Consider the following 24245-nt stretch of genomic DNA (forward strand, 5'->3'; position numbering starts at 1 on the left):
CTCTCAAAAAAAAAACCCCAGCAAAATAAACCATGCTGATACATACATCCGATAACATTTTACATACAATTTCTGGGGGCTCCTAGTCTCCTAGAATGCCCATCTCAGCTTAAGAAAATGCCTCTGCTAGAGATTTACATGCTTCAGCTCTCTGAGAGGAGTCTGGGAGAGAAATAGACTGTGTGGAAAATGAATGCAATAATGATGTTTAGCATTTGCCTGAGAAAAATCCTAGAGGGAACAGCCCTGAGATTCTAATGTACTCAAACGATGCTCTTAAAAAAGTAGTTTGTGTCTGATTACAAACAGTGTATTTAAATGAAAATGAGCTCAAGCTAAAGGATGGGTCTGCCCGGATATGTGGCCACCCTCAGCTCGCTGAGGCTTTGTGCAGAAAGTTGTGGTCCAGACATCTGAATCCTCCGGCCCCACAATGGGCGGCTATCCGGTATCGGCTGCGAGGTCTCGTTACTGGGGGGTGAGGTGCCTCCAGGACGCTCGTATGCCTACTCAGAGCCCAGCTTATCGGGGATCTGAGAGCCTCCTGCCAACCCCCCTGGCCCTGTCCTATCTCGAGGGACTGGATTTGACCTCAAGCAACACACTATTTTTGGCTTAGTGGTGTCCTTGCACAGCAGGATTTCATTTCGGATACAGAGAGTTCAGGACCTGGGCCAGCTCAGCCAAGATGGACAGGTAAAAATCCATACCAAGATCAAGTCAAACCGAGCGAGACCACCTCCAGAAACAGAAAAGGAAAAAGAAAGAAAATAGCTGAGCAGGAGAAGTATTGTCACACTTTCCCCATCCACCTGGGGCCTTCGATGGAAGAGCACAGAAGGAATTTGCCTGAAATGGTGCTTAAAGCCAGCCAGGGCGCTTGCTGTTAAGCTCACGGTGCACTACCTCATATCTTCGGGTGGCTTATGACATCTTGGTTATTGGACGTAAATGTCGACCCCATGAGAGATGCCCAGGTCGCCCGCCTGACCGAGCCCACAGCTGCTGGGATTCCAGAGATCGGAGGCCTCCTGGCAGGCAGATGGCGGCACGCCTGCGTGTTGCCTTCTCTACCCCCAGCTAGATTAGGTGGCGCCGCGCAGGCAGCTGGAAGGCACCCACAGAGAGAAATCGAGCACTATGTTCAGAAAGATCCACTCCATCTTTAACTCCAGCCCGCAGAGGAAGGCGGAGGTGGCGGAGAGTTCCTGCTACGACGGAGCCAGCCCCTCGGTGAGGCTGATCCGCAGCAGCTCCATGTATGTGGTCGGCGACCACGGGGAGAAATTCAGCGAGTCCTTAAAGAAATACAAAAGCGCCAGCAGCATGGACACCAGCCTGTACTACCTGCAGCGGGAGGGGGACCGGGCCTGGATGTATTCGCGCACCCAGGACTGCCTGCAGTACTTACAGGAGCTGCTCGCCTTGCGCAAGAAGTATCTGAGCAGCCTCAACGACCTGAAGCCCAGCCGCGCCCGGGGCGCCTCCTCGACGTCCTCCAAATCCTCCAAGGGAGGAAAAAAGGCCCTTGGCCAGTCCACCTCCAAAGAGATGAAGGTAAGTGCCGCTGAGAAGTGCAGTTCAGAGTTCTTCCAGGAGCCTCGGAGGCCAGTTTGAAACCTGGCTCAGCCCCCGTCTCATCCACACGCAGTTTAATTAATGTGCACGTTCTGAGCAATGGCTCAGCTGTCTCTCAGAGGCTCTCCATTGCCTCGTCCCCGGCCTGGGGAAGGGTGGCCAGCCCCATGTAGATTTTTCCGGGCAGAGGCAACGGGGAGGAGCCGTTAACGGTGTCCCCAGAGCAGCCTGCAGGGAGGGCCTCGTCTTCAGTATCAGGGGGCACCGCTTCGCCTCGTCCATCTGTCACTTACCGCCCGCTTCATGGGTGAGATAACACTTACAGGGCATCTAAAAATCCCAGTGAAAAGTGACGTCTTCATGTGAACTAGATGTTTTAAAATCTATAAGTGTTTTGCCCCACATGAGCCAAACAGATAGAGGATTTGCTCCGTCTGTACCTTGGGCCCGGGTATTTTGGAAAAACCTGCACAGTCTCAGAGAGAGTCTGTGACTCCAAGGAGATGGCATGACAGCCTCGATGGGTTCTGGAGGCTTCAAGCCCAGTTAGACCAAGCAGGAAATGAGTGCAAGAAGTAACTTGCATTTATCTCATTGTTTACGCTTATCACAGTGTTTGTGCACATTATCTTTCTTTGAGCGTTCCAATAGTGTTGTAGGAGGCCGTGGGAGGACCTCCCTCTGTATCACAGAAGAGCAAGCCGAGGCTCGGTGACCTGATTCCAATAGGACCCCCGATTCATTCAGCTACTTGTTCCTTCATTTCCCTAGAGCAGGCCTGTCTCCCCCACATGCTAGCTGTCTCCCCAGAGGGCCCTGCAGGCAGTGCAAGCCCCCATTAATGCTGAATGACTGATTGGCCTGCTACCCAGTCTCTGAGGCTCGGCCTCGCCCACCTGGTTTCTACTGTCTGCATTTTATCCCAGGTGGGAGCAGCTTAAATAATCATTTGAACTCCCAAACTATGGCGGTGTTGGGGCTCATACAGAGGGTCCCCGCCTTAGGTCCCAGTACTGACCCTGTGGCCAGGCAGCTGTAGATTTGCGGGCCAGTCACCTATCCTTTGTGGCCACCTCCGATGACAGGGAGTTGAGGGGTTTCTGGCCTCCCTTCCGGCTTCAGAGCCCTGGGGTTCTAGGTTCTGCTTGGATGCCCTCCAGGCACAACATTCTCCTGCAAAATGCCGTCCTCTCTTGTAGAACCCTGCTCCCTGCCTGCCCGCTCCCTTCCTAGTTGAGTTGCCTGAAGACAGAGGGAGGACTTAGAGGCAGGATAACCGGCTGTGGCCCCTACAGGAATGGCCGTGAAGAGGGTCACAGACACGACACAGTGGATGGATTTCCTCAGGGGGCACCTCCTACCTGCTGTAACCAGGAAAGAGTTTTAAAATGACTTTGAAGTCAGTCAGACCAAGGCCTGAATTTTAGATCTGTGTTTACCACCTGTGTGTCTTTGTCAAGTTCAGTTGACCTCTCTGGGCCTCTCTTTCTGTAGCATACAAATGGGAATGAGACTATCCCTTATGAGGAGGAAGCAAGATCCTGCCTGTGATAGGACCTGGCACACCTTGCGTTGTCCGGGGTTTACTGACTCTGAAATGCGGTGTCAGGGCAGCCTGTAGACCAGCTGCTCTCCTTCCTCATCACGCCTGAAGAAAGAGCCGTGTGCTGGGTGTGCCTGAGAAATAAGAGATGCGGTCTCTCTGGCTAGCAAGGTGGCCTGTGGTAGCCTCGCTCTCTGTGCACAGCAGGGGCAGGGGACCAGGAGAGCGCCTTCCTTCTGAAATGTCATCACCTTCCCGCTCTGGTAGAAAATGCCTGCTGATATTCAGGTTTAGGGCCAAAACATTTTTTCCCCTGAACTCCTGTTATGTACTGAATTGTGTCTCCCCAAAATCTTATGTTTAAGTCCTGTCCCCCATCACCTCAGAAGGGGACCTTCTTTGGAAATAGGGTGATTACAGATATAATTAATTAGTTAGGGTGATTGCAGGTTATTAAGGTGGACATTTAATGCAATATCACTGGTGTCTTTATAAAAAGGGGAGGTTGGGGCACAGGCACGCACACACAGAGAATGCTGGTGAAGATTGGGGTTATTCCGCCACAAGCCAAGGAACTCCCAGAAGATAGGAGAGAGGCCTGGAACAGACCCTTCCCTAGGCTTTCAAAGACAGCATGGCCCTGCTGACACCTTGATCTCAGACTTCCAGCCTCCAGAACTATGAGACAAGAAATTTCTGTTGCTCTAAGCTGCCCAGCTTATGGTTCTTTATTATGGCAGCCCCAGGAAATGCATACACCCCTCTACAGAATTAGTCTTTTCTCTTCTCTGATGTTAATCTAAACAATTCTCTGTCCTGGTGTTTACCATGTCTTATTGTGGTTTGCTAACATGTGTGTCTCCCCTGGTGGACCACAGGAAGAGTGGTAAGTTTGATGATGCTGAAACAGTATCTTTGTCATTGTTCTATCCCCAGAGCATAGCAGTGAATACTTATTGGTCACTGATGTATGCTTTATAAACTTTAAAGTCGGTTGTTTTTCCGGGAAAGCTGGCCTCAGGTAGCGGGGAGCAGTGTTCCCTGGGCAACGGAGCACCACGGCAGCCCCTTCCTCCCTCCCCACAATTCCAGCCCCTGGCCTCGTCATAGAACCTAAGTTCCTCTGCCTGTCTCTCTTTTGGGGAAAGACAATGGCTTTTAAACTGTTCTGTTTAAAACTCTCAGTAAGAAGTATGTTTTAGATATTGACTCACTTTACCCAAACACACAACCGAAACGAAAGTGTCATGAAATAGACTTATTCTTGTTCTCTGTTATATAATCTGATGTTTTTCAAAGTATTCGATACCATTCTTTTTTATTTTTTAACCTTAGTCATGAAATGCTAAATTTATTTCACAAGCCACTACTGGGTTAAGACCCACAGTTTCTCACACCCTGGAGTAAGGCATTCCAATAGGTCCCCTTGAAATGCTAACGTGTCTAAGGCTTGAAGTGCCAGGGTGCCAAGTGGTCTGTTATCCCAGGCCCCTGGAGATACTAATTGCCTAGAAGGGCATCTCTGTGGGTCCATGGGAGGAGGAAGCGAGGACGGGCCAGAGGGGAGGTGAGCCTGGGGTGAGTGTGGGAAGCCGTCCTGGGCCCCCATATGGTGGAGGTCCTGGCCAGGCCCTGTGACAATCTGCTTCTCCCTCAGAATAGGAGGTCATTACAAAAATGAACGAAACACACTTTTTGCAACATTTTTAAATCAAAACAAACAAAAATCCATATCTCAGGTTTTTGTGTCAGTGTTGAGCATAAGCTGCAGTTTGGGACTCATCATATTTGGATGCTCAAATGTTAAAATTTCCAACACAGTGCAAAATTCATGTGGCGGAGGGACAGCATATTTGAAAGTGTCCTGTCCTGGAACATAGTGTTTCTGAACTGTTGGGGCAAGGCCACCTGACACCCCTGCCCTGGGCACCTCATGTGCTTCTGTGAGGGAAGAGAGGCAGTGATGGTCTCTTCCACACCCACCTCCCCTGGCTCCTGTGCCACAGCCCAGGCTCAATCAGGACCAATCAGCAGTTATTCCTGACTTTTAATCACCCTCCAAACCCCACAGTTTGAGTATTAGCCCCATTCTACAGATGAGAAAACCGGGGCTCAGAGACGTTAAGCAATTCATGTAAGTCTGTGCACCTGATAAAGAGAGAGCCAGGATTTAAACCTAGTCTGTATCATGTTAGAACTCACAGTCCTGTCAGTGTATCCACAGCAGCTTTTAACTGGAAAGCACATTTTGAGCTTGTCTAATCTGTATCAGATGTGGGAGTGTGCCCCTCAGGACGAGGCGAGGAGGCTGCTTTCTCCTGCACATCTGGGCCAGGGAGAATTGTCAGCCAGGTTCCTGTCTCCTACGCTGTGTGGATTCTGTGCAAGGGTGGAATTCTCCCAGGCGACCACATGGCCCATGCTTTCTTTATCCAGGAGAAACTTGGCTGGAAGCATGACTCATAGGCATGCTTTACGCTCTCCTCTCCACAATCCATGAGTAAAATTTCCCTCTGGACAGCTTCTCTTCACATGGCTGCCTCTGATTCCAATTTTACTCTTGGTCTCCGCAGCATCAAAACATTTAGTTGTATTATCTGCTTTTGCCTTTCTCAACACGCATGAGGGAGAAGCTGGGGAAACAGTGTGAGCACAGCTACAGTAAGAACTTCACAATCGGTAGGTACTGTGTCCTCAAATCATTTCAGCAGAAATACTCTCAGATTTCCCAACTCCTTCTTCAAAGTCTCTGACATGATCCACACACCAGCAGAATAACGTAGCAACAGAAACTGGAAAATCAGGAGAGAAAAAACATCAACATAAAATCAAGACCGCTCAAAAGAATATGCAGATCATACAGGCTAAATCAGCTGCCAAAAATGAGCTTTATCGACTCTGCACTTTCTGGAAGCTGCAATAAAAAGGGAGCTGGATTCATTTAAAAATTTTGGCTCTCTGAGAGGAAGAACCATACCCATTGCTTAGGGGAAGCGAGATTTTACCTGGCTTTAAATTCCAAAATTTCTCGTATGGGACTTGATACAGGGTATTGTATGTGATGTAATTTGTAATGCCCTCAATAATATTTTAGTAACAATTCATCAATAGATATATCATTCATTCGTTCCTTCATTCCTTCACCAACACATATTTATTGTGCGCGTGCTGCATGTCAGGAACTAGTCTAGATACTTGTAAGCAAGTCGAAATCCCTGTGCTCATGGGACAGTCTCTCTTGGGGGAGAGCAAGCTATAAACCAGCACACAGATTTCTGGTGGCGATTTCTCAGAGGCCCTGCTGTGACAACCAAGGGCGCAGCATTGCCCTGCCTCTTAGCGAGGGCCTAGGGAACGCCTGAGTACGAGGCATCTGCTGGTCCCTTCTGAACCCAGTGGAGAATTCAGACGTCAGAGGCATGGATGGACCACACAACCCTCCAAAGACTTTTTTCAAAATCTTCTGTCGATGTGGCTCACCCTATGAGAGAAAAATGTCTGTAAAAAGTAAGCAGTTGTCCTATTGAGTTTCTTGCAATGTTCCTCCTCTTTCTAGCATCTTGAAGAGCAAATTGCTTCCTCTGCAATCTGTTCAAGGGACGTGACTGGCACTGGCCTCTGCGTGTTCCTCTCCTCACCTTCTTGTTATCTTGGTAATTTCTTCAAGCTGCTGGGAGGGGCTCTGGCTTATTTGAGTTTTCTCTTTTCACTCCTTCTCATAAACAACACTTCTCTCATCCTAGGCTTTTTTTTTTTTTTTAAATAACAGCTTTAATTCACATATCATAAAATTATACAATTATATATACATTTATATACAATTATACCCATAAAAGTGTATAATTGAGTGGTTTCTAGAATATTCAGAGTTGTGTAACCCATCATCACTATCTAATTCCTGGACATTTTCATAACCCATTTCAGCTCTTTTTTTTTTTTGGTGGTAAAATAAACATAACATAAAAGTGACTATATTCAACATAGTACTTCATAGCTCCTTAAATGAGCACTTTTTAGGATAATGAAGTCTATCACAGCTAAGGAATTCTTAAGTGCTTTTCTTTGAATAATTTTATATAGATTTCTTTTAAAGAAAAATGTATAACACTGGATACCTTTCAACTTATTAATTGTCAGATAATATCCAGAGTTCTTCACACTAGACCTCCATGAATCTTTCCAAATTGTCATTTATATAAACCCATAATAACTCATCCAAAAGACTATTAAGTCTTAATTAATATATTTTTAGAAAACTTTACCAAAGTATATTAATATTATACTAGAAAATGAATTCCTTAAAAGGTCATGGAAGCTCTAAACATACTTTATTTAGGAATTAGGGGAATGTTTTAATGAAAGATTTGACAATTATCTCTTAATTTCTTAAAATATATAATAGACTTTTTAAGCAAAATATTTAAAACTTAAAAAAATTTACCATTTAACCATTTTTAAGTGTATAACTAGTGGCATTAAGTGCATTTACAAGGTTGTGTGTAGCTTACCACTATCCATTTCCAGAACTTTTTCATCATCCCAAGCAGGTCGTCTATATCCATTAAACAGGAACTCCTCATACCTTTGGTAACCTCGATTCTACTTTCTGTCTCCATGAATTTGTCTATTGTAGGAACCTCGTGTAAATGGGATCATCCCATATTCGTCCTCTGTGACTGGCTTTTTTCACCTAGCATAATGTTTTCAAGGTTCGCCTATGCTGTAGCATGTGTCAGAACTTCCTTTATAAAGCTGATCAGCTTGAGTTTTGATGGGAGGTGAAGAGGAAAAGTTTGAGATTACGCTCTGATTCTGACCAGAGTGCTTGCCAGCATTTGGGATCCTCACTGAGGGCTGTTCCACACACTTTCAGCACCAAATGAACAGGTAAACAGCCAGCATCCCACTAGGAGGACTGGCCATGTAAGTGGACACTGGCCTGGATGGACCACAGAGAAGAGCCTCAGGGAGGCTGGCCACAGAGCCAGGGCTGGCCCAGGGAGGCCGTTTGGGGTTGGGTGCACTGCCCCATGGAACGTTGCCCAGGTGGTTTGGGATGGACATTTTTTTGAGACTGGGGTTACCAGTCACCTACCACAGCCAGAAGAAACCTCATGAATTCCCCTGTGGATCATCTAGTTCCAAGCAGCTTGGGTACCTGATATATCTACCTGGATGAACCAGCTGCAAAATGTGCATCCTCCTTGCACACTCCCCACCTCTCCCTCACTAAAGAAATTCACCTGCTACAAGAATGATTGAAAAAGAACCAATAGGATTCTGGAGAATGCCTGCCAAAAGTGATTGATTTTTATTTAAAATAGTTTTATTCTGACAATAGTTAGCTTTCGGAATCAATTTTCCATGGAGGCTATTCAATCCTGGTTCATAAAATAAGACCATATGAACAGCAAATGGAAGATGCTTCCTCCTCTATGGCAGGAGGGTCTGAATCCAATTCATCTGAAACAGTTCCAAACCATCCATATATAAATTGCATATGGGATGGGAAACAGGTTCTGGCTCTGTTTTATGCCACTGGGAGTTATTTTTCAGATCTGTTGGGGAGACTTTCTGCAAACACAGTAATACTAAAATGCAGGTTTTCTGTGAGCATCAATTACTGGGGGTCTATATCTGATTTGCAGAGTTGAAAGGCAGTAAAAATTCATTATGAGCTGCAAAGAATATTCCATTATGCTTGGCAGAGCTCTCCACAAGATGACAGACAGTATAATAATGACTGATAACAGAGCGTATAATTCCTGCAGCCCCTCTCAGTCAGGCCACAAGATGGGTAATTGTATTTCCCAATCCATCTTCCAGGCACCTGCTGTTTGCTCAGCCTGGAAACAATTCCTGTTCTCTTTATCCTCTCCACCACACCTTGGTCACCTGGCTAGCTTCTTGCCTTTTATGACAGCAGGGAAAGCACTTCCCCGGAAGCTTTTTCTCCCAGCTGCGGTCTAACGCAGTGGGTTCTCTTCCTCACGGTGTCTGACGCCTGTCTCAGCACTCAGCACTCAGCATTGTAACTGTCTCTTCATTTGCTATTTCTGCTGTGAGCTCATCGTGTGGAGGCACCATGTCTTATTTATCTTCTGAACTCTAACCTTTAGCACGTGTCCAGGCACAGAGAAGATGTCCAATAAGCCAGTCAGCTGAGAAACTCCAACTGTAATTTAAGAAGGAAATTGTTCCAAAGTTTAATGGAAAATCTGCAGAAGTAATAGGTCTGTGGTGTTTAATGAACGAACAACTATGTTTTGTTTTTAATGGAGTAGAATATAGTTTGAGTGTATTCATATGGAATCATATTCTAACAATTTAAATATCCAGTGTGCGATGGGTCAGAGCTCACCATCAAAAGGACAGTATCTTAGGTAAACATTTTTTTCTGATGATAAAGTTATATTTGCTCCATTAGATGAAATTTATAAAACACAGAAAAGTGTAAAGAGGAATAGAAACATAACAGAATCCTACCATCCGGAGATAAGCACCGTAAAATGTTTAGGTATATTTTCTTTCAATCATTTATTTCCTATATATTTGCATATATGTATATTAGGATTGCCAGAGAAAGTAAAGGATGCCTAGTTAAATCTGAATTTCAGTTAAACAATGAATAATTTTTTAGTATAAGTATGTTCCATGCAATATTTAGTATATGTTTATACTAAAAACTTATTCATTATTTATATGAAATTTAACTGCCATTCTGTATTTTTATTTGCGAAATTTGGCAACCTTAATGTATATCTATGTATAAATTTACTAAATTTGGTTCATACCATATGCTTTTTTATAATCTCTTTTTTCAGTTAATGTTATATATTGTGGGTTCTTTCCCATCTCATTAACTAGTTTGTGAAAACAAAAGTTTAACGGCAAAAAATTTAACAACTCACGTTCTTGAAACAATTATTAAAAATTGTAGATAAATACATCTTACTCCATGTCAATAAAGCATTTTTGAGCAGTGATTCCTAGAAGTGTAATTTATGGGTCAAAGGTTAAAAGTCATTCATTTTTAAAGATTCTTTTACATACTGCTTTCCGGAAACATTTTACAATTTATACTTTCATTAACAATGAGTTAGAAAGTCATTCTTATTGCACTTTATCAGCACCAAGTATTGTCATTAATTTAAAAAGTTTACTGATACAATAGATAAATTGCAGTATTTTATGGTACTTTTCTCTGATTATTGCTTGAGCAAAGAATGACCATTTTATTTTATCAAACCAATGGGTACTTCTTGTTTCATGGATTGCCCATGCATATCTTTATAAATTTTTCTTTTGACTGTATTAAAGATTTGTTATTTATTTATATGCACTCTTCTTATATTAAGGATATAAATACATCATCTGCTATGTTTGTTAGAAATATTTTCTCCAAGTTATGATGTATCTTTTAATTTTATTTTACATTTTTGGATGTACAAATGCTACTGATTTTTATGTAGGCAAATATGTCCATTTTTGTTTTTGATATTTCTTCCATTGTTTTCATGCTTTGAAAGTCCTTGTATGTCTTTAGGTCAATTACATATTTGCCATTTTTCCCCTTTTTTATAGTTCCACTTTTAAATATTAAACCCTTTTATCTATCAGCAATTTATTTTGTTACGTAGTGGCAAATGAGAATTCAAGTTGAATTTTTCACAAACAGCATAATTTCCCAACACCATTTGACACATCCATCCCTTCTCTCCTTGGATTGTCATGTTTCACTTATCATATGTGATGATTTTTTACTGTGTTTCAAAGATATTAATTCAATTCCATCAGTTAGGCTTCTAACAGTTTGATAAATGTCAGTAAAAATTTTTCGTTCAGTGTTTTGTTAAAGCAAGATGACCATTTAGATGACGTATAAGGTGAAGAGTTACCGGATGCTAGCGACAGAAATAATGGTCTTATGTTTACAAAGCTGGGAGAAAAAAGACTAAACCTATCAGCCTAAGAGTCTGCAACCTCTGATACCAAAGACAGAGGGTGTGCAGCTATGCTCCCACAGCGATTGTAAGATTTAGTTATAATAGGTGATATCAAGGTTTAGTTAGCCTAGAATTCCCGACAAAACTCTTCCTTCTTTTTATCTTTGAGCTGATTTTCTCAGCTCTGTTGTCTCTTTCACTGATTTTTTTTTGTTTTTTTTTTTAGCTCTGGTCGGTCTACCACTTAGCTTAACTATTGAAAATCTGTACACAGGTATGCGTATGGTTGTATTTAAATTTCAGTGACTATCCTTTTCTCAAGTTGTTTCTTTCTTGCATCTATAGTTCTTGTTTTGTAAACTCCCACTTTTTTTCACAAACCCCTATTCAATAATCGGTTCACATTTCTCAGGTGCTGTAGTATAAAGGGAGAAAATAAGCATCACTTTGGACTTGATCTTGGATAGCCATCCTGAGGATGGCAGAAGGCAAAGAGGATGAATCAGTTAGAGCTCATAAGGTTTATCCTGAAAAGCTTCTTTTGAGGATATTAAATTGCTTGTGGCTAAATTTGAACTGTTTTTCATTTAATTTCACCCAGCTGAATGATCCAAGGGAAAAATCTTCTCAATCCAGACCAATTCCACATTTGATCCTGGAAGTTTCATTACCGACATTGACATTCATATTTCTAGGTATTATTAGCTCAAAAGATTATTATCATCAGTACTTCATAAAAATAAGTATAAAGTTCTTAAATTTGCTAAGTTAAATCCAAAAGTATACGCTAGCAGCATGCAAACCGATTGGAGAATATAAACATTAGGTAAGGGTGTGTAGAGAGCATACATTCATTCACTCAACAAATAGTTATGACTCCATGCCAGGCACTGAAATAGGTGCTCCACATTCACAGATGAAAAGACAGTTTGTCTGTCCTGATGCAACCCAAAGTCTGAAGCTGCAACTCTCAGCATCATTGCCTGAACCACACTGGGGTGTGGAGTTTCCTTGGAAGAGAAACAGGTAAAATTACAACCAGAATGTTGGGAGTTTCGTATATTGTACAACCTGTCTCATGTACGCAGAGGCTGGCAGTGAGTATCTATCAAAAGGGAGTCATATCCGTGAGTGTTATTTGCCAAAGCTATGTCAAAGAAGAGGTTAAGACCATTGGTCTAGTGTGAAGTGACGAGGGTATATTACAAGGTGCTAGAATGGACTCTCCACACAAGGCAGAACATGAGCCTAGCAAAGAGGGCCTACGTCTGTCTGCTGCCACGAGTGAAAGCTTCAGAGAAGAGGTGACATGTAAGCTGGCCCTGGAGGAGGTGAGGGGGAATTGCCAAGTAGGGGAGATGAGAAGGAGGCTAGATGCTCAGGGGTGGTCCTCTTGGCTTTGGATGGGTTTAGAATGCCCCCCTACCCTAACGTCTGACCAAATATTGCTATTTACAACTGGAAGTTCATTTTGTAGACTCCAGATTCCTTGTGGAAAATACTGACAGAATCCGGAAGAAAACGAACAGATCGGCGAAGGGACAGCCCAGGGAAACAGAGGGCAGGTGAAGTCAGGCAGGATGGCAGCTGATGAAAAGGCAGGAACTTGGAGTTTGGTTTGGAAAAATACAAAGGGGTCCATCCGGGAAAAGTAATCTGGGACCCAGGCCTGGTGTGAGGAGGTGGGACAGGAGGTTCGGAAAACGATAACCCTAGAGACCTTGAAGGTCAGATGTGAAAGGCAAGCTGGAGCAGAGTCGGCAGCACAATGCAGATGCTTTCAGAGAAAGTTCCTTCTCCCTGGGGCTGCTATGAGGTTGATGGCAAAAGAACATGAGCCCTGTGAAACGCAGGCCTGACCAGGTGCAGGAAGCAGGCTGCATTACATGCAGTCTTTCCAAGGACATAGTTAAAAGTTCTGGGCTAGAAAAAGGTCGAGACTGGGAGGGAAGCAATCCACTTTTTCCTGGAGTTCAGAATTCAGAGAGGGCAGATTATTTCAGATCTCACCCAGAGGTGCTGATGATTGACGTCCTATTTTCTACAACCACCTCTTTGTAAAGTAGATTTTTCTGTGACTTTAGCCTGAGCCTGGATCCCTGAGCCTCAGCGGATGCAGCTCTTGTGCTAGTGGTCTCTGCCGGAGACCCAGAGAACATCAAGGAGAGACAAGACAGGCCCATGGAAGCTGTGGGAAGCCAGAAAAAGCTAGAATCAGCCTGGGTTTAAACTAGGACCTGAAAAGGCCCAGAGAGCAGGGTCTCGTAGCTTAGCCTAGGTAGTCAGAAACATCATCATGAAATTCCTTTGGAGACATTTAAAAGTGTACTTTATAAAGTACAATAGAAGCTCTGTTGATCAAATCCTGCTTGACTGACTTTCCAGATCACTTGATGTTCACCATTCTCTCTACAAAACATACTCATGGCAAGCTGAATCCTTAAAACTGGATGCCAATCCAAACTAAGGTTTTATTGGCAAAATGCAAAATGACATATATGTAAGCACTAATCGTAGTAGCAAAAGACTGTAACAAGCTAAAGATCTGCCAGTGGGGCCTGTGGTTTGTTCCCACAGCGTGTCTGTGCAGTGGAGACTCTGCAGCTATTACAGGGGACCAGGAGGATCTCTAGTCACTGCTAGGAAGTAATCCGAGGACACACTGAGTGAAGAAAGTGATGTTCACAGGTGGATATTGCATGCTACCATTTGTTTTTTAAAAATGTCAGTACATACAAGTAGAAATATACATTTACTTATGTTTTCATACAACAACGATGGAGAGAGAGATAAACAAAAAACTTGGTGTCTAACCAGAATGCAGTCTAGCAGAGTTGAATGCCGAACATTAAACCCAGGAAGCAAACCAAACTGCATCAATGCAAGCAGAGGGAGTGCCTCCCAGGAAGGGATTTAGGTCAAGTTTGGGGGCTGGGATAGAAAGACGGATGTTGGGTGCACCCCCGTGGATGGGATGCTCTCATACCCTCTGGCTAGTGAGGAGGCAGGTTCAGAGGATGGATGGAGTCCCCTTACCTGGCCTCTCTGTGTGCCAAGCCATAGGAAGGACACAAGGAGCCTGGGCCCTGAAATTCAGGAGCTCTAATCCTCTTTCTTCAGGGACCTGAGTCCTTCCTCTTGGGTTCTGTCCCAGGTGTCCTTGGCTTCATGGAGATGCTCCTGTCTGTTCTTGCAAAGCCAGGGAGTAAGACTGGCACTCAGGATTTGCATCCTAAACCGGACCCTGAGGTGGGGATTTGTGGGTGCTCTTGCTGCCTCCCTCATGCCCGGGGCCCTGTAGAGTGGAGGTTCTCAACTGCTGTGTATTAGAATCACTTGATTCTCTCAATTAGTTGGCCTGAGAAAGGGCCAGGTATAAATATTCTCTAAGAGCAGCCCAGGAGATCCTGACGTCCAGCTGGGATTGGGGAGCGCTGTCACAAAATCTCCCCGATGGGGAGGAGGGAGAGGCAGACCACCCCTGCCTCCCGAGCTGGGCTCCCAGACTCCGTCAAGGGGCGGTGCTTTCACGTGCAGGGAAGGAAGGCAGAGCGAAGTATGGAAGGAAAGCGATTGTTTATTCGTTTACGTTTATGTCCCTACCTCATTGCATGAAGGGTTTGGAGGGAACTGATGAAGGTAATAGCAGCTGGCGGGGGAAGCTCTCTTTTGGGATGAGACTTGGTCACACAGGTATGTATGGGTCAGCCACAAACAATGTCACCAGTGTGTCACCAATGTCTCACTCTCCAGCCACACCAGGATCCAAAAGCTCTCCTAACAGAAACAAGTTTTATAATACTAAGGTATTGAATGACCAGCTAGAGACCCTGGAGGTGGGGCCTGGAAGGGGGCATTCCTCAGTGTCGGCTAGGGAGCGTACCAGTCCGTGTCTCTGCATGTGCCCAGGATGGCAGTCACTGCCAAACACAGTAGAAAGGGAAAGTTATGGGAGCGACACCTGAATCCTGAATCATCAAGCTTCAAGTCTGGGAAACTAACATGTTTGGCTATTTGGACTAACCAACAAGTGTGCAGCTGAAAGTGCTGTGATCCGTTAGCTTCTGTGGACCGCGAGTTCAGTGGTTAAGGTGGTGATGCATATGCTAGTGGTTTATTTTTTTATTTTGTAAGTGTTATCCTCAGAGGATAATACGTGAGGAGATTCGGGAACTTCACAGAGGCCACAGCATAAAGGATTCGCATTAACCTAACTAATGGTAGGGTACTCACTGTTTTCTTAGCTTGAATAGTTAAGACACTGAAGTAGACTCTTTTCTAAACTCTTTAATAAATGAAAACGATTCATTCAGGCTGCTCTGAGCTGAGGGCCAAAGCCTGCTTCCCAGAGACACGGAGGCGTGAATAGCTAGATCAAATTGTAGGGTGACCCAGGCAAAAAAGACGATGTCCACAGGCAAGACTAAGACTCTAGCATTAAGCCAAACACTGATAGCAGTTGCTGCTAGAGATGGGGTCATCCCCTCCGTGTAGAGATGGGGTCGTCCCCTCCGTGTAGAGATAGGGTCGTCCCCTCCGTGTAGAGATGGGTTTTGAGATGCAAAAACCTATGGATCTTGCATTCTTGTTAAATAATATTCATCCTTCCTTTGGGGCTCATTCCAGATTGTAAGGCTTTCTCTATTCTTTGTTTCTCTCTCTTCCACTTCACAAACAAAACGCTCTAAAATGATATAAACGTCCTAATGGAATTAGGTTAGATTACGGAGGACCACAGAGTCTAGAGGAGGGAAACAACCCAGGAAAGGGGTGTCTTCCTGGAGAAGGAGCTGCCTCAGCCAAGTCTTACTGGATGAATAGGAGTCAGCCAGATGAGGCGTTCAAGCTAGAGGGACCAGCCAGAGAAAACGCAGGGAGAATAAAAAAGTATGGACTTGTCTCCAGGGCTGAGCCCTCTTGTCATCTGCCTGATGTGCTCACATGGACCTTCAACCAGCCTCTCGGTTTTTCGGTCCTGCATCCCGTTCCCAGTCAGTGGCATACTTGGTGTTGCCAAGTCTGGAGCATTTCTGGTTCCCAAGCATCAAATAGTCCCGGGTCTCGGCTGCTTCCCCCACTTACGATGCTCTGGGTGGTCAGTCCTTTGCTCTGTTACGTCAATTACCCCGCTGTTACATCAATTACCCCTCTGTTACTTCAATGGCCCCTCTTCAACCGCTTTCCAACTGCCAGAAGCTTTTGGAAATCTCTCTTTCACTCATGGCCGCTCTCTTGTTCTCTTTGTCATTGGGGTTTTACTTTCCCTCCTCCTTGCTTTCATTTTAGCGGGCTCTTTGAAGGGGGAGGGGTATGATGACACGTGGATAGTTTTCTACTTTTCGCAGAAAAGATTCAGGTGTATGTTGTCATTCTTCAATATTTTCTCTAAGAAATCTCCTTACAAATATAAAAGGAAAAAAGCCCTCATTTAAAAATGTTTTCTAGTAGTACAAAATGCATGTATTTCACCAAAATCTTGCACATACATAGAGATGTCATCCTTTTATTTCCCAACATGCCAGTCTGTAATTTAATCATATTCCTTTTTAATACCATCCTACTTTCAAAATGCTCACATAGAGTAAAAGAACTCCACGCACAGTCAAAATAGCCCGGGTTAACACACATTGCCCCCTTTCGTTTTCTCTCTGACTTCTCTCATTTCCTAAATTCCTAAATTTCCTAAATTCAGAGAGCTTTTTATTAGCCCACATATTGACTCTATGCCTTTCATCGTGAGTTCTCCATCCAAGTCCACCATGGTGTTTGAACTTCCATGTCAGTCACTTGTGGGCCCTTGTGAAGAGGAAGATGATGAATGAGGTCATGAAGGAGAACAAGACAGGATGGAGTCCCGGAACCTAGTTAGGCACTCGGTAGATTTTCTGTAACTCTATATTTTATAATTCTTTATATTTTTCAAACAATCACACTAATTTCTCTCGAGTTTATTCCATGACTTGAGCCCAAATTTGGCCACTTTAGCTACTGACAATTCTTAGGGAGCATTTCCAACGTACTTGTCCTTTCTTTCCTGCTGTGGGCATCTTATCACCCGCCTAAAGAACTGTACAATCCTTATTGGGTGTTTGGCCGGGGAACAAAGCCAAAGAAAGTCTAAGCATTTTGCCTAATGGTCAACAACAATCCCTGACCAAGAAAGAAGCAGTTCTTATCACCCTTTCTCTCTCCCCCCTTGAGGTAATTGGAAATCCATTGACCCACAGCAATTGTGGGTCTGGAGTATCTATCTGCCTGCCACAGGGCACTTACTCAAATTTACCTTTTAAACTCTGCAACTTTATAACTTCACATACATTTAGTTTCAGTACATTTAATCCTTTTTGGTGGTTATGACTTATTCGTGTGAGGGCGCTCTGAGGCTGGCTCAGGCAACTCTCCTCCCCTTCACATCTAGCAGAAAACAGCCACAAAGAAGTACTCGCAGTTCAGCGCAGATGTGGCCGAGGCCATTGCCTTCTTTGACTCCATCATTGCAGAGCTGGACACAGAGAAACGGCCGCAGGCTGCTGAGGCAGACCAGCCCAATGAAGATGTGGACTTTGATGGTGAGTGCCGTCCCCCAGGGCAGAGGGTGGGTGGGTTGGGGGTCTCTGGAGTGGACTTATAAGATGGGCTATCAGGAATGCCACCTCCTGATTACAAGGAAACTCACGTCTACAAGCCGGAGCCTGGCTCTGAGCTTGTTCTTGTCCTTGGGGCCCTTGCTTTAGTTGTAGCTCCTGCCACCACCCCAGCCTACCCCTCCAACACTCGGGGCCATATTTGGACAAAAACTCCTTCCCTGTGGTTCACTTGCCACAGCTGAGACAGGGTAGGACTTCTGTAAGACTCCATGAGGGACACGATTAAAGAAAGGTGTTAGATGGGGAGTTGTTGTTACACAGATGTAGAGACAGAGTTTCAGTTTTGCAAGGTGAAAATGTTCTGGAGATCTGTCACTCAACAAGGTGAATATATTCACCACTACTGAACTGCACACAAAAAGATGGCTAAGATAGTAAATTTTATGTTATGTGTATTTTACCAAAATTTAAAAAAGAAAAAAAAGGAATAAACTGTATTTAAAAATCCAGCTTCTGACCCTACCTGAGCGAGCCTCGCCCTGGGGCAGCACTGTCTGCTATACTTGACTCTGACACTTCACCCACTTTGTCACCCCTCCCTCTAGCACTCCATCTGTGGCTTTCACAGGCCACCACTCTGCAAGGATGTATAGAGCAGAAGAGGGCCAGGTGCCTGCCCCAGGCCCAGCCTGATTGCTAGAGAAGGAGTGAAGTGAGGGCTGGGGGCGATGCTTTCCTCCTTATCAAGGTGTATCACTGGCTTTCTCCTGGTGGAGAGCGAAGAACTCAACACTGTTCATGAGTGGAGCCCACTTTTAAATTCCATTACTCAACTGTCAGTTTCTCCAATCTTTGACTTGCTCCCCATTGTGTAATTATTGATGATTTTATCCGGGGGTTACTGACTCCTGGTTACTGAGGTAACAGGTTTTGGTACCTATACTAAATGATTCTTGAATGTTTTATCTAATTCTCAAAAGACTACATTTGGGTGGCTTGTCGTTCTGGCCTTGATAGACGTGTATCTGTGACCTTCTGGTTCTCATTGGGTTCGGTGGAATTTCGCAGAAGGTTACTCCCATTTCGAAAGCTCGTTGTACCCTGCAGGTACCTGCCCTCCTCCCCCACCACAGCCCTTCAGTCTCTGACAAAGAACAGCCCTCTCCTCGGGAGTCGAACCTGGGGAAACCCAGGACGTTTGTGAAGGGACAACAAAATCCACTGTGGATGCAAGTGTCATCTTCACAGTTATAATTTTTTAATGAAAATGACTTTATGGCTTTTCTTCTGATAACAACAGTAAGGTATGTTCATTGTAAATCATATAGTCAAACAACATACCAAAACATAAAGAAGAAAGTAAAGAATACGACCTGTAACACCACCACCCAGAGATAATAATCACTGTTAACATTTTGGTAGACGTTCTTTCAAAAAGACATTTGTTGTGAGTTCTCAACCTGACTCACCCTCTCCATTGCCTTCTGCTCCTCGCAATGGCAATGGCAAGATCTCCTTTCCAGGTCCCTGCTTCTCTCTTCCAGTGGCCACCAGCTCCCGGGAGCATAGCTTGCACTCCAACTGGATCCTGCGGGTGCCACGCCGGCACTCGGAGGACATCGCTGCGCCCACCGTGCACATGACAGACGGCCAGTTTCGAAGGAGCACAGAGCGCAGGACCATCAGCACTCAGAGGAGACTCGAGAGGCACCCCATTTATTTGCCCAAGGCTGTGGAAGGAGCATTCAACACCTTGAAATTTAAGCCCAAAGCCTGCAAAAAAGAGTAAGTGCTTCAGCCAAATAGTATAACCAAGATGTTCTCATGTGCTCCTGATGCTGGTGGTGGTTCTTATGGTACCTTGAGCCCCCATCCTACATGGAAAAATTATTCTTGGGCATTTTTTGGGACGGAGGTCTTAGTTTAAAAAAATTTTTTTTGATGGGCTATCCACAAAGTCTAGCCTGGTTCACTGCTGTCACCACACCTAACTGTTGCTTCAGCTCTGCATCTGCCCCCCTTTCTTTCTGGCCCACTTGGTCCTCATGCTTTGTGTCATCCTCTCTCGCTGTTTCCCCCAAGTGCCACTGTCACACTGTGTGCCACAGGTTTTTAATGAGAGTTTGGAGTTGAAGAGGGCTTAGTACCAGGAGGAAACAACATCAAACCAATTAGACACCCTGCCTTAGAAAGGCATTAGCCAGGCTAGGTGGAGAACTTCTTGCTGGCTGGGCCACTCCTCACCATCTTGCCACCATCTATTGGCTTCTCTCCCTCTAGATTCTCCTCTCCCAAAACCAGTTACTGTCTCTAACCTCCAAATTCCTGTGACCTACTCATTCAGAGCAGTAAGTGCTCTCTTGCTTTGGCCAACCCAGGGCATGCCACCAGGACCTAACCTGTCATAACAGAAAGGGCTGTCTAGGCTTACCCACCTGTTTTCCTTTGTTTCTACATGAGCCACTCAACTCTGATGGATTCAGGGGTTTTCTAAAGAGCATTTTCCTCCTATAATAGTGGACCATGCACTGAACATTCCAAAACCAGGACCCAGTCCTCATCACCCATCTTTCACCTTCAAGGCCAGGCTGAGCTCCAGCTGAAGTCCATCCATGGCCCCCATGATGACACTGCTCTGTCCTCCCCAAGGCCCAGCCCTGGGGGAGCATCTAATGTTCTCCATTTGAATGGCGAATCAGAGCATCCCTTTTCTCTGCAGCTGGCCAAGCCAAACTTAAACCCTCTGCCTCGTTCCTCCCTTCCAGCCTGGGGAGCTCCAGACAGATCCTCTTCAACTTCTCGGGAGAAGACATGGAATGGGACGTGGAGCTCTTTGCGCTGGAGCCCCTGGCATCTCTGGGGGAGAACTACTGTGAGACAGAGAACCCCAAAGGTCAGTGGCTGCTTCGAGAGCGACTCTGGGAGCGAACGGTGCCCTGATGCCCTCAGTCCTTCTGCCTGGCCAAGGCAGGGGCCCTCACAAGGTGTCTGCTTTCAGCCCAGCATGAGGTGTTTGGCAGAGTTAAAAACGGAAATCGTAACAAAGTCAAGCCTGTGAGCACACTGCCTGCTGGTGCCCAGTTAGTGCCAAACACACCTGCGGCCTCCCAGAGGACCTGCCTTAGGAGACTTCTGGGGCCTGGCTCTCCCTGCAAGGGCAGGCTAGCAGGTAGTTACAGCCTACCTGGTCTTCAACAGCAGAATGTAACGGCAGGCCTTGAGGGGAGTGTCCAGGCTCCCTCCCTCGCCTCCCCTGGCCTGTTCCTAGCTCTTCGTGCATCTGTCCAAGTGGCTGCTAGTATCGTGCTTGGTACAGGAAATGAACCCACTCATGAATTTCTGGGCCAAAGTTTTTACAGAGGCAGCTCCTCTCTCTTCAGGCCTCAGAAACTCTCTTATATACTGAGGTTGCCTTCTTTTTGTGCAGAACTCAGTTCAGGAAGCAGCCCCTTTTGCCCTAACCTTTTTCACAATGTTCTGGAAACTTTCACTGGATTAGGCTGAAGAAGAAACCAGTGCCTTGGCAATGGGATGGTAGAAGGAGGGTGTGGAGACCCTGCCTCAGGACCACGCTATCTCCCCCAGACCCAAAGCTCAGCTCCACTCCGCACAGGCAGTTGGCTGGGGAAGGAGGGAGATGCAGTGGTGCTTGTACTCAGGGTCTCACCCAGAAGATCCTGATGGACCCCATGCAACTGGTTTATGACAGGCTATGCCTCACCTTTGCCCCAGTGAAGAGGGCAATCAGAATCATTAAGTTCCTTTGAACTAGAAAGGATTTCGGTATTTCAGTAGCTATCTGAACCAGAATTACATTTTTAAGGGATTCTTTGCATCTTCATGTGCTTTTTGCATTTTTGCTTATAGTCGTGCAGGCTCAAGTTTGAGAACCACTGGTTTGGAGAATACACTGCATTTTGTCCATCCTCACGTATTTATTCTGGCGTTTGCTTGTAAAAAAGATGTCACCTGAGGGGTGCATGCCCATGAATGCAAGAGTGCTAGGGAACATCATGAAGGGAGACATACTAGGAAAACCCAACAGTCCAAGGGCCAGCCTGGCGCCATAGTGGTTGAGTTCATGCACTCTGCTTTGGCGGCCCAGGGTTTGCAGGTTCAGATCCTGGGTGTGGACCTACACACTGCACATCAAGCCATGCTGTGGCAGTATCCCACATACAAAACAGAGGAAGGTGGGGACAGATGTTAGGTCAGTAACAAGCAAAGCTTTCCTTAAGCAAAAGGAGGAAGATTGGCAACAGATGTTAGCTCAGGGCCAATCTTCCTCACACAAAAGCAGAAAACAAACCAGTAGTCCAAATTAAGCCAAGGATGCTCTAGGCTAAAGTCACTCTGAGAGCTGAATAAAGCTGCCTTTCTGTCAGGCCCATGGATACATGATATTCTTATTGTTCAGTTTTTTAGAAAGAACCTTTTATTTACATGAACCCAACTGTTTGCCTCTAAGTATTGTCTTGTGAGAAAAAATAAACCCTAATAATTATGTGGCATTCTTAGGAATTTTAGATCAACACATTTTCAGAATGAACATATGCTGGAAATGTTTTAATACTTGCCCTTCTTATTTTTTGAGTGCCAATGTCAATGTTTGGGAGATTTCTTTCATTTTGTTTCTTATACTAAGCCCACTACAGCCAGAAGCTTGACTGAAAAATAAATGTTTGGGAGGTTTGTTTTATAAACTTCACTAAAGCACACCAAGTTGACATCACCACATATCTTTCTTTTCCCAAAATGTGGCCTTGATTTGAAGCCCCACAAATGAAAGTCCACTGCTGAGGATAAACTCAGAACGAAGGTCTCTTTTCTCTGCCTCTTATCAAACTACAGTTTATCGTAGAGCGACCCTGACATTATGTGGTGAAGACGCTGTGTACATTTTGCTTTTACAGATAAGAAAAAGATAAACATGCCAGAGAGGATGTTTGGAGTCTGGATTTCTTTTTAGCCTTTATTGCACATGGGGCATGAAGCTGTGCTTTTCTCTTTTGCTGCATGTTTTGTATATTTTTGTCTTTAATGAGACTATGCACAGACTGTTTGAAAAATTCTGTGATTCAGAAACATAAGGCTGGCTCGTCTTTGGATGATTTTAGGTCTTTGAAATTGGTGATAAACCCCAGGATCTGGGCTCTACCTGGGGAATCCTGAGGTGGTATCTGCTGGGGTCTTGAAATAAATAAAATGAGACAATAAAAGTCAATTCAGTAAAATCAGTTGACATGATTGATTCTTTTCTTCTTTGAATTGACCAGTTATTCAGTCAGCTGGTCCATGGGGTGCTAGGTTAGTGGTCCTGGTTTTCCCAGGACTGTCTCAGTTTTGATATATGAAAATCTACCTATCCTTAGACAGAATATCCAAAAGAAGATGTGAGTCCCTGGCATCTGGCTTGTTCTTTAGCTCTTGGTTTCTGGCTCCCACCACAAAATGTCTTCTCCTTCACAGAGGAGATACACGGGGCTTTTAGTTTGGATGTGTATGCCCAGGCCTTTGCCTGGTTGCTAGGCAACTGAGAACATGGCTGCCAGGACAGAGCTTTCTGGTGCCCACTCTTAGACACAGAGTGGTTCTGACGGGAGGCTGCATTCCCCTCATCACTGATGGCCTTTTCATGGTGGATTAGTTCCCTGTTGCTGCTGTGACAAATTACCACAATTTTAGGGCCTTAACACAACACAAATTTATTCTCTTCGAGCCTGGAGGACAGAAGAAACAAAATCAGTCTCACTGGAAGAAGGCAAGGTGTGGGCAGCGTTGGCTCCTTCTGGAGGCTTTGAAGGGAGAGTCCATTTCCTTCCCTTTCCAGCTCCCGGAGGCTGCCTGCATTCCTTGGCTTGTGACTCCTTCCTTGTATCACCTCAGTCTTTGCTTCTGCCATCACATCTCCAACTAGTCACTCTGATCTCCTGCCCCTCTCTTATAAGGATCTCTTTGATTACATCAGTCCCACCTGGATAGTCCAGAGTCATCTTTCTACCTCAAGATCCTCAACTTAATCAAATCTGCAAAGTCCCCTTTGCCATATAAGGTAACATTCACATGTGCCAGAGATGAGGATGCAGACTTCTTTGGGAAGCCATTTTTCAGCCTACAACACATAGTATCACGAGATGTTCTAGTCCTTCTTATCAACCTAGGCCAATTTCTTTTTAAAACTTGACTATAACAGCCCAACATTCATGGCTAACTCCAACTTAGTTGTCATTTTCGAATTTCTTTGGTTGTAGCTGCTACCTGGTTATTTTGGGACAGTGAAATTCTGCCTTGTCTGACAGATTCCTCTTTCAATTGTACAAAATTTCCAAGCGGAAGAACCTAGCGCTTCACTCCCGTAGGGTGAGGAGCGGACAGCAGTTCTACACAAACACTGCTGCTGGCCAAGAGTGATGTCTTCCTTCAGTCAATCCATCAAGTCTTTATTAAGCAACTGCAACGTGCCGAGCAGAATTACATACAATGCACTTTCTGCCCTTCAACAACTGGCGATCTAAAAGGGGGAAGCTAGGACAGACACAGATAAAGCTGTGCTGAGCACCTGCTGCTCCCTCAAGAGCCTCTGTCTACCTA

The 24245-nt window shown here is 44.9% G+C and overlaps 1 protein-coding gene across 1 annotated transcript; it reads left to right on the forward strand.

Moving 5' to 3' along the window:
* The first annotated feature begins 1009 nt into the window (after positions 1-1009).
* Positions 1010-22888, forward strand: C17H13orf42 (chromosome 17 C13orf42 homolog). Its single transcript, XM_023621549.2, has 4 exons — positions 1010-1557; positions 17489-17636; positions 19199-19439; positions 20420-22888. The coding sequence occupies exons 1-4, from the start codon at positions 1141-1143 to the stop codon at positions 20592-20594; spliced, it is 981 nt and encodes a 326-aa protein (XP_023477317.1). The 5' UTR covers positions 1010-1140; the 3' UTR covers positions 20595-22888.
* The last annotated feature ends 1357 nt before the right edge of the window (positions 22889-24245 follow it).

The sequence above is a fragment of the Equus caballus genome, chromosome 17, assembly GCF_041296265.1.
Source record: "Equus caballus isolate H_3958 breed thoroughbred chromosome 17, TB-T2T, whole genome shotgun sequence".
Taxonomy (NCBI): domain Eukaryota; kingdom Metazoa; phylum Chordata; class Mammalia; order Perissodactyla; family Equidae; genus Equus; species Equus caballus.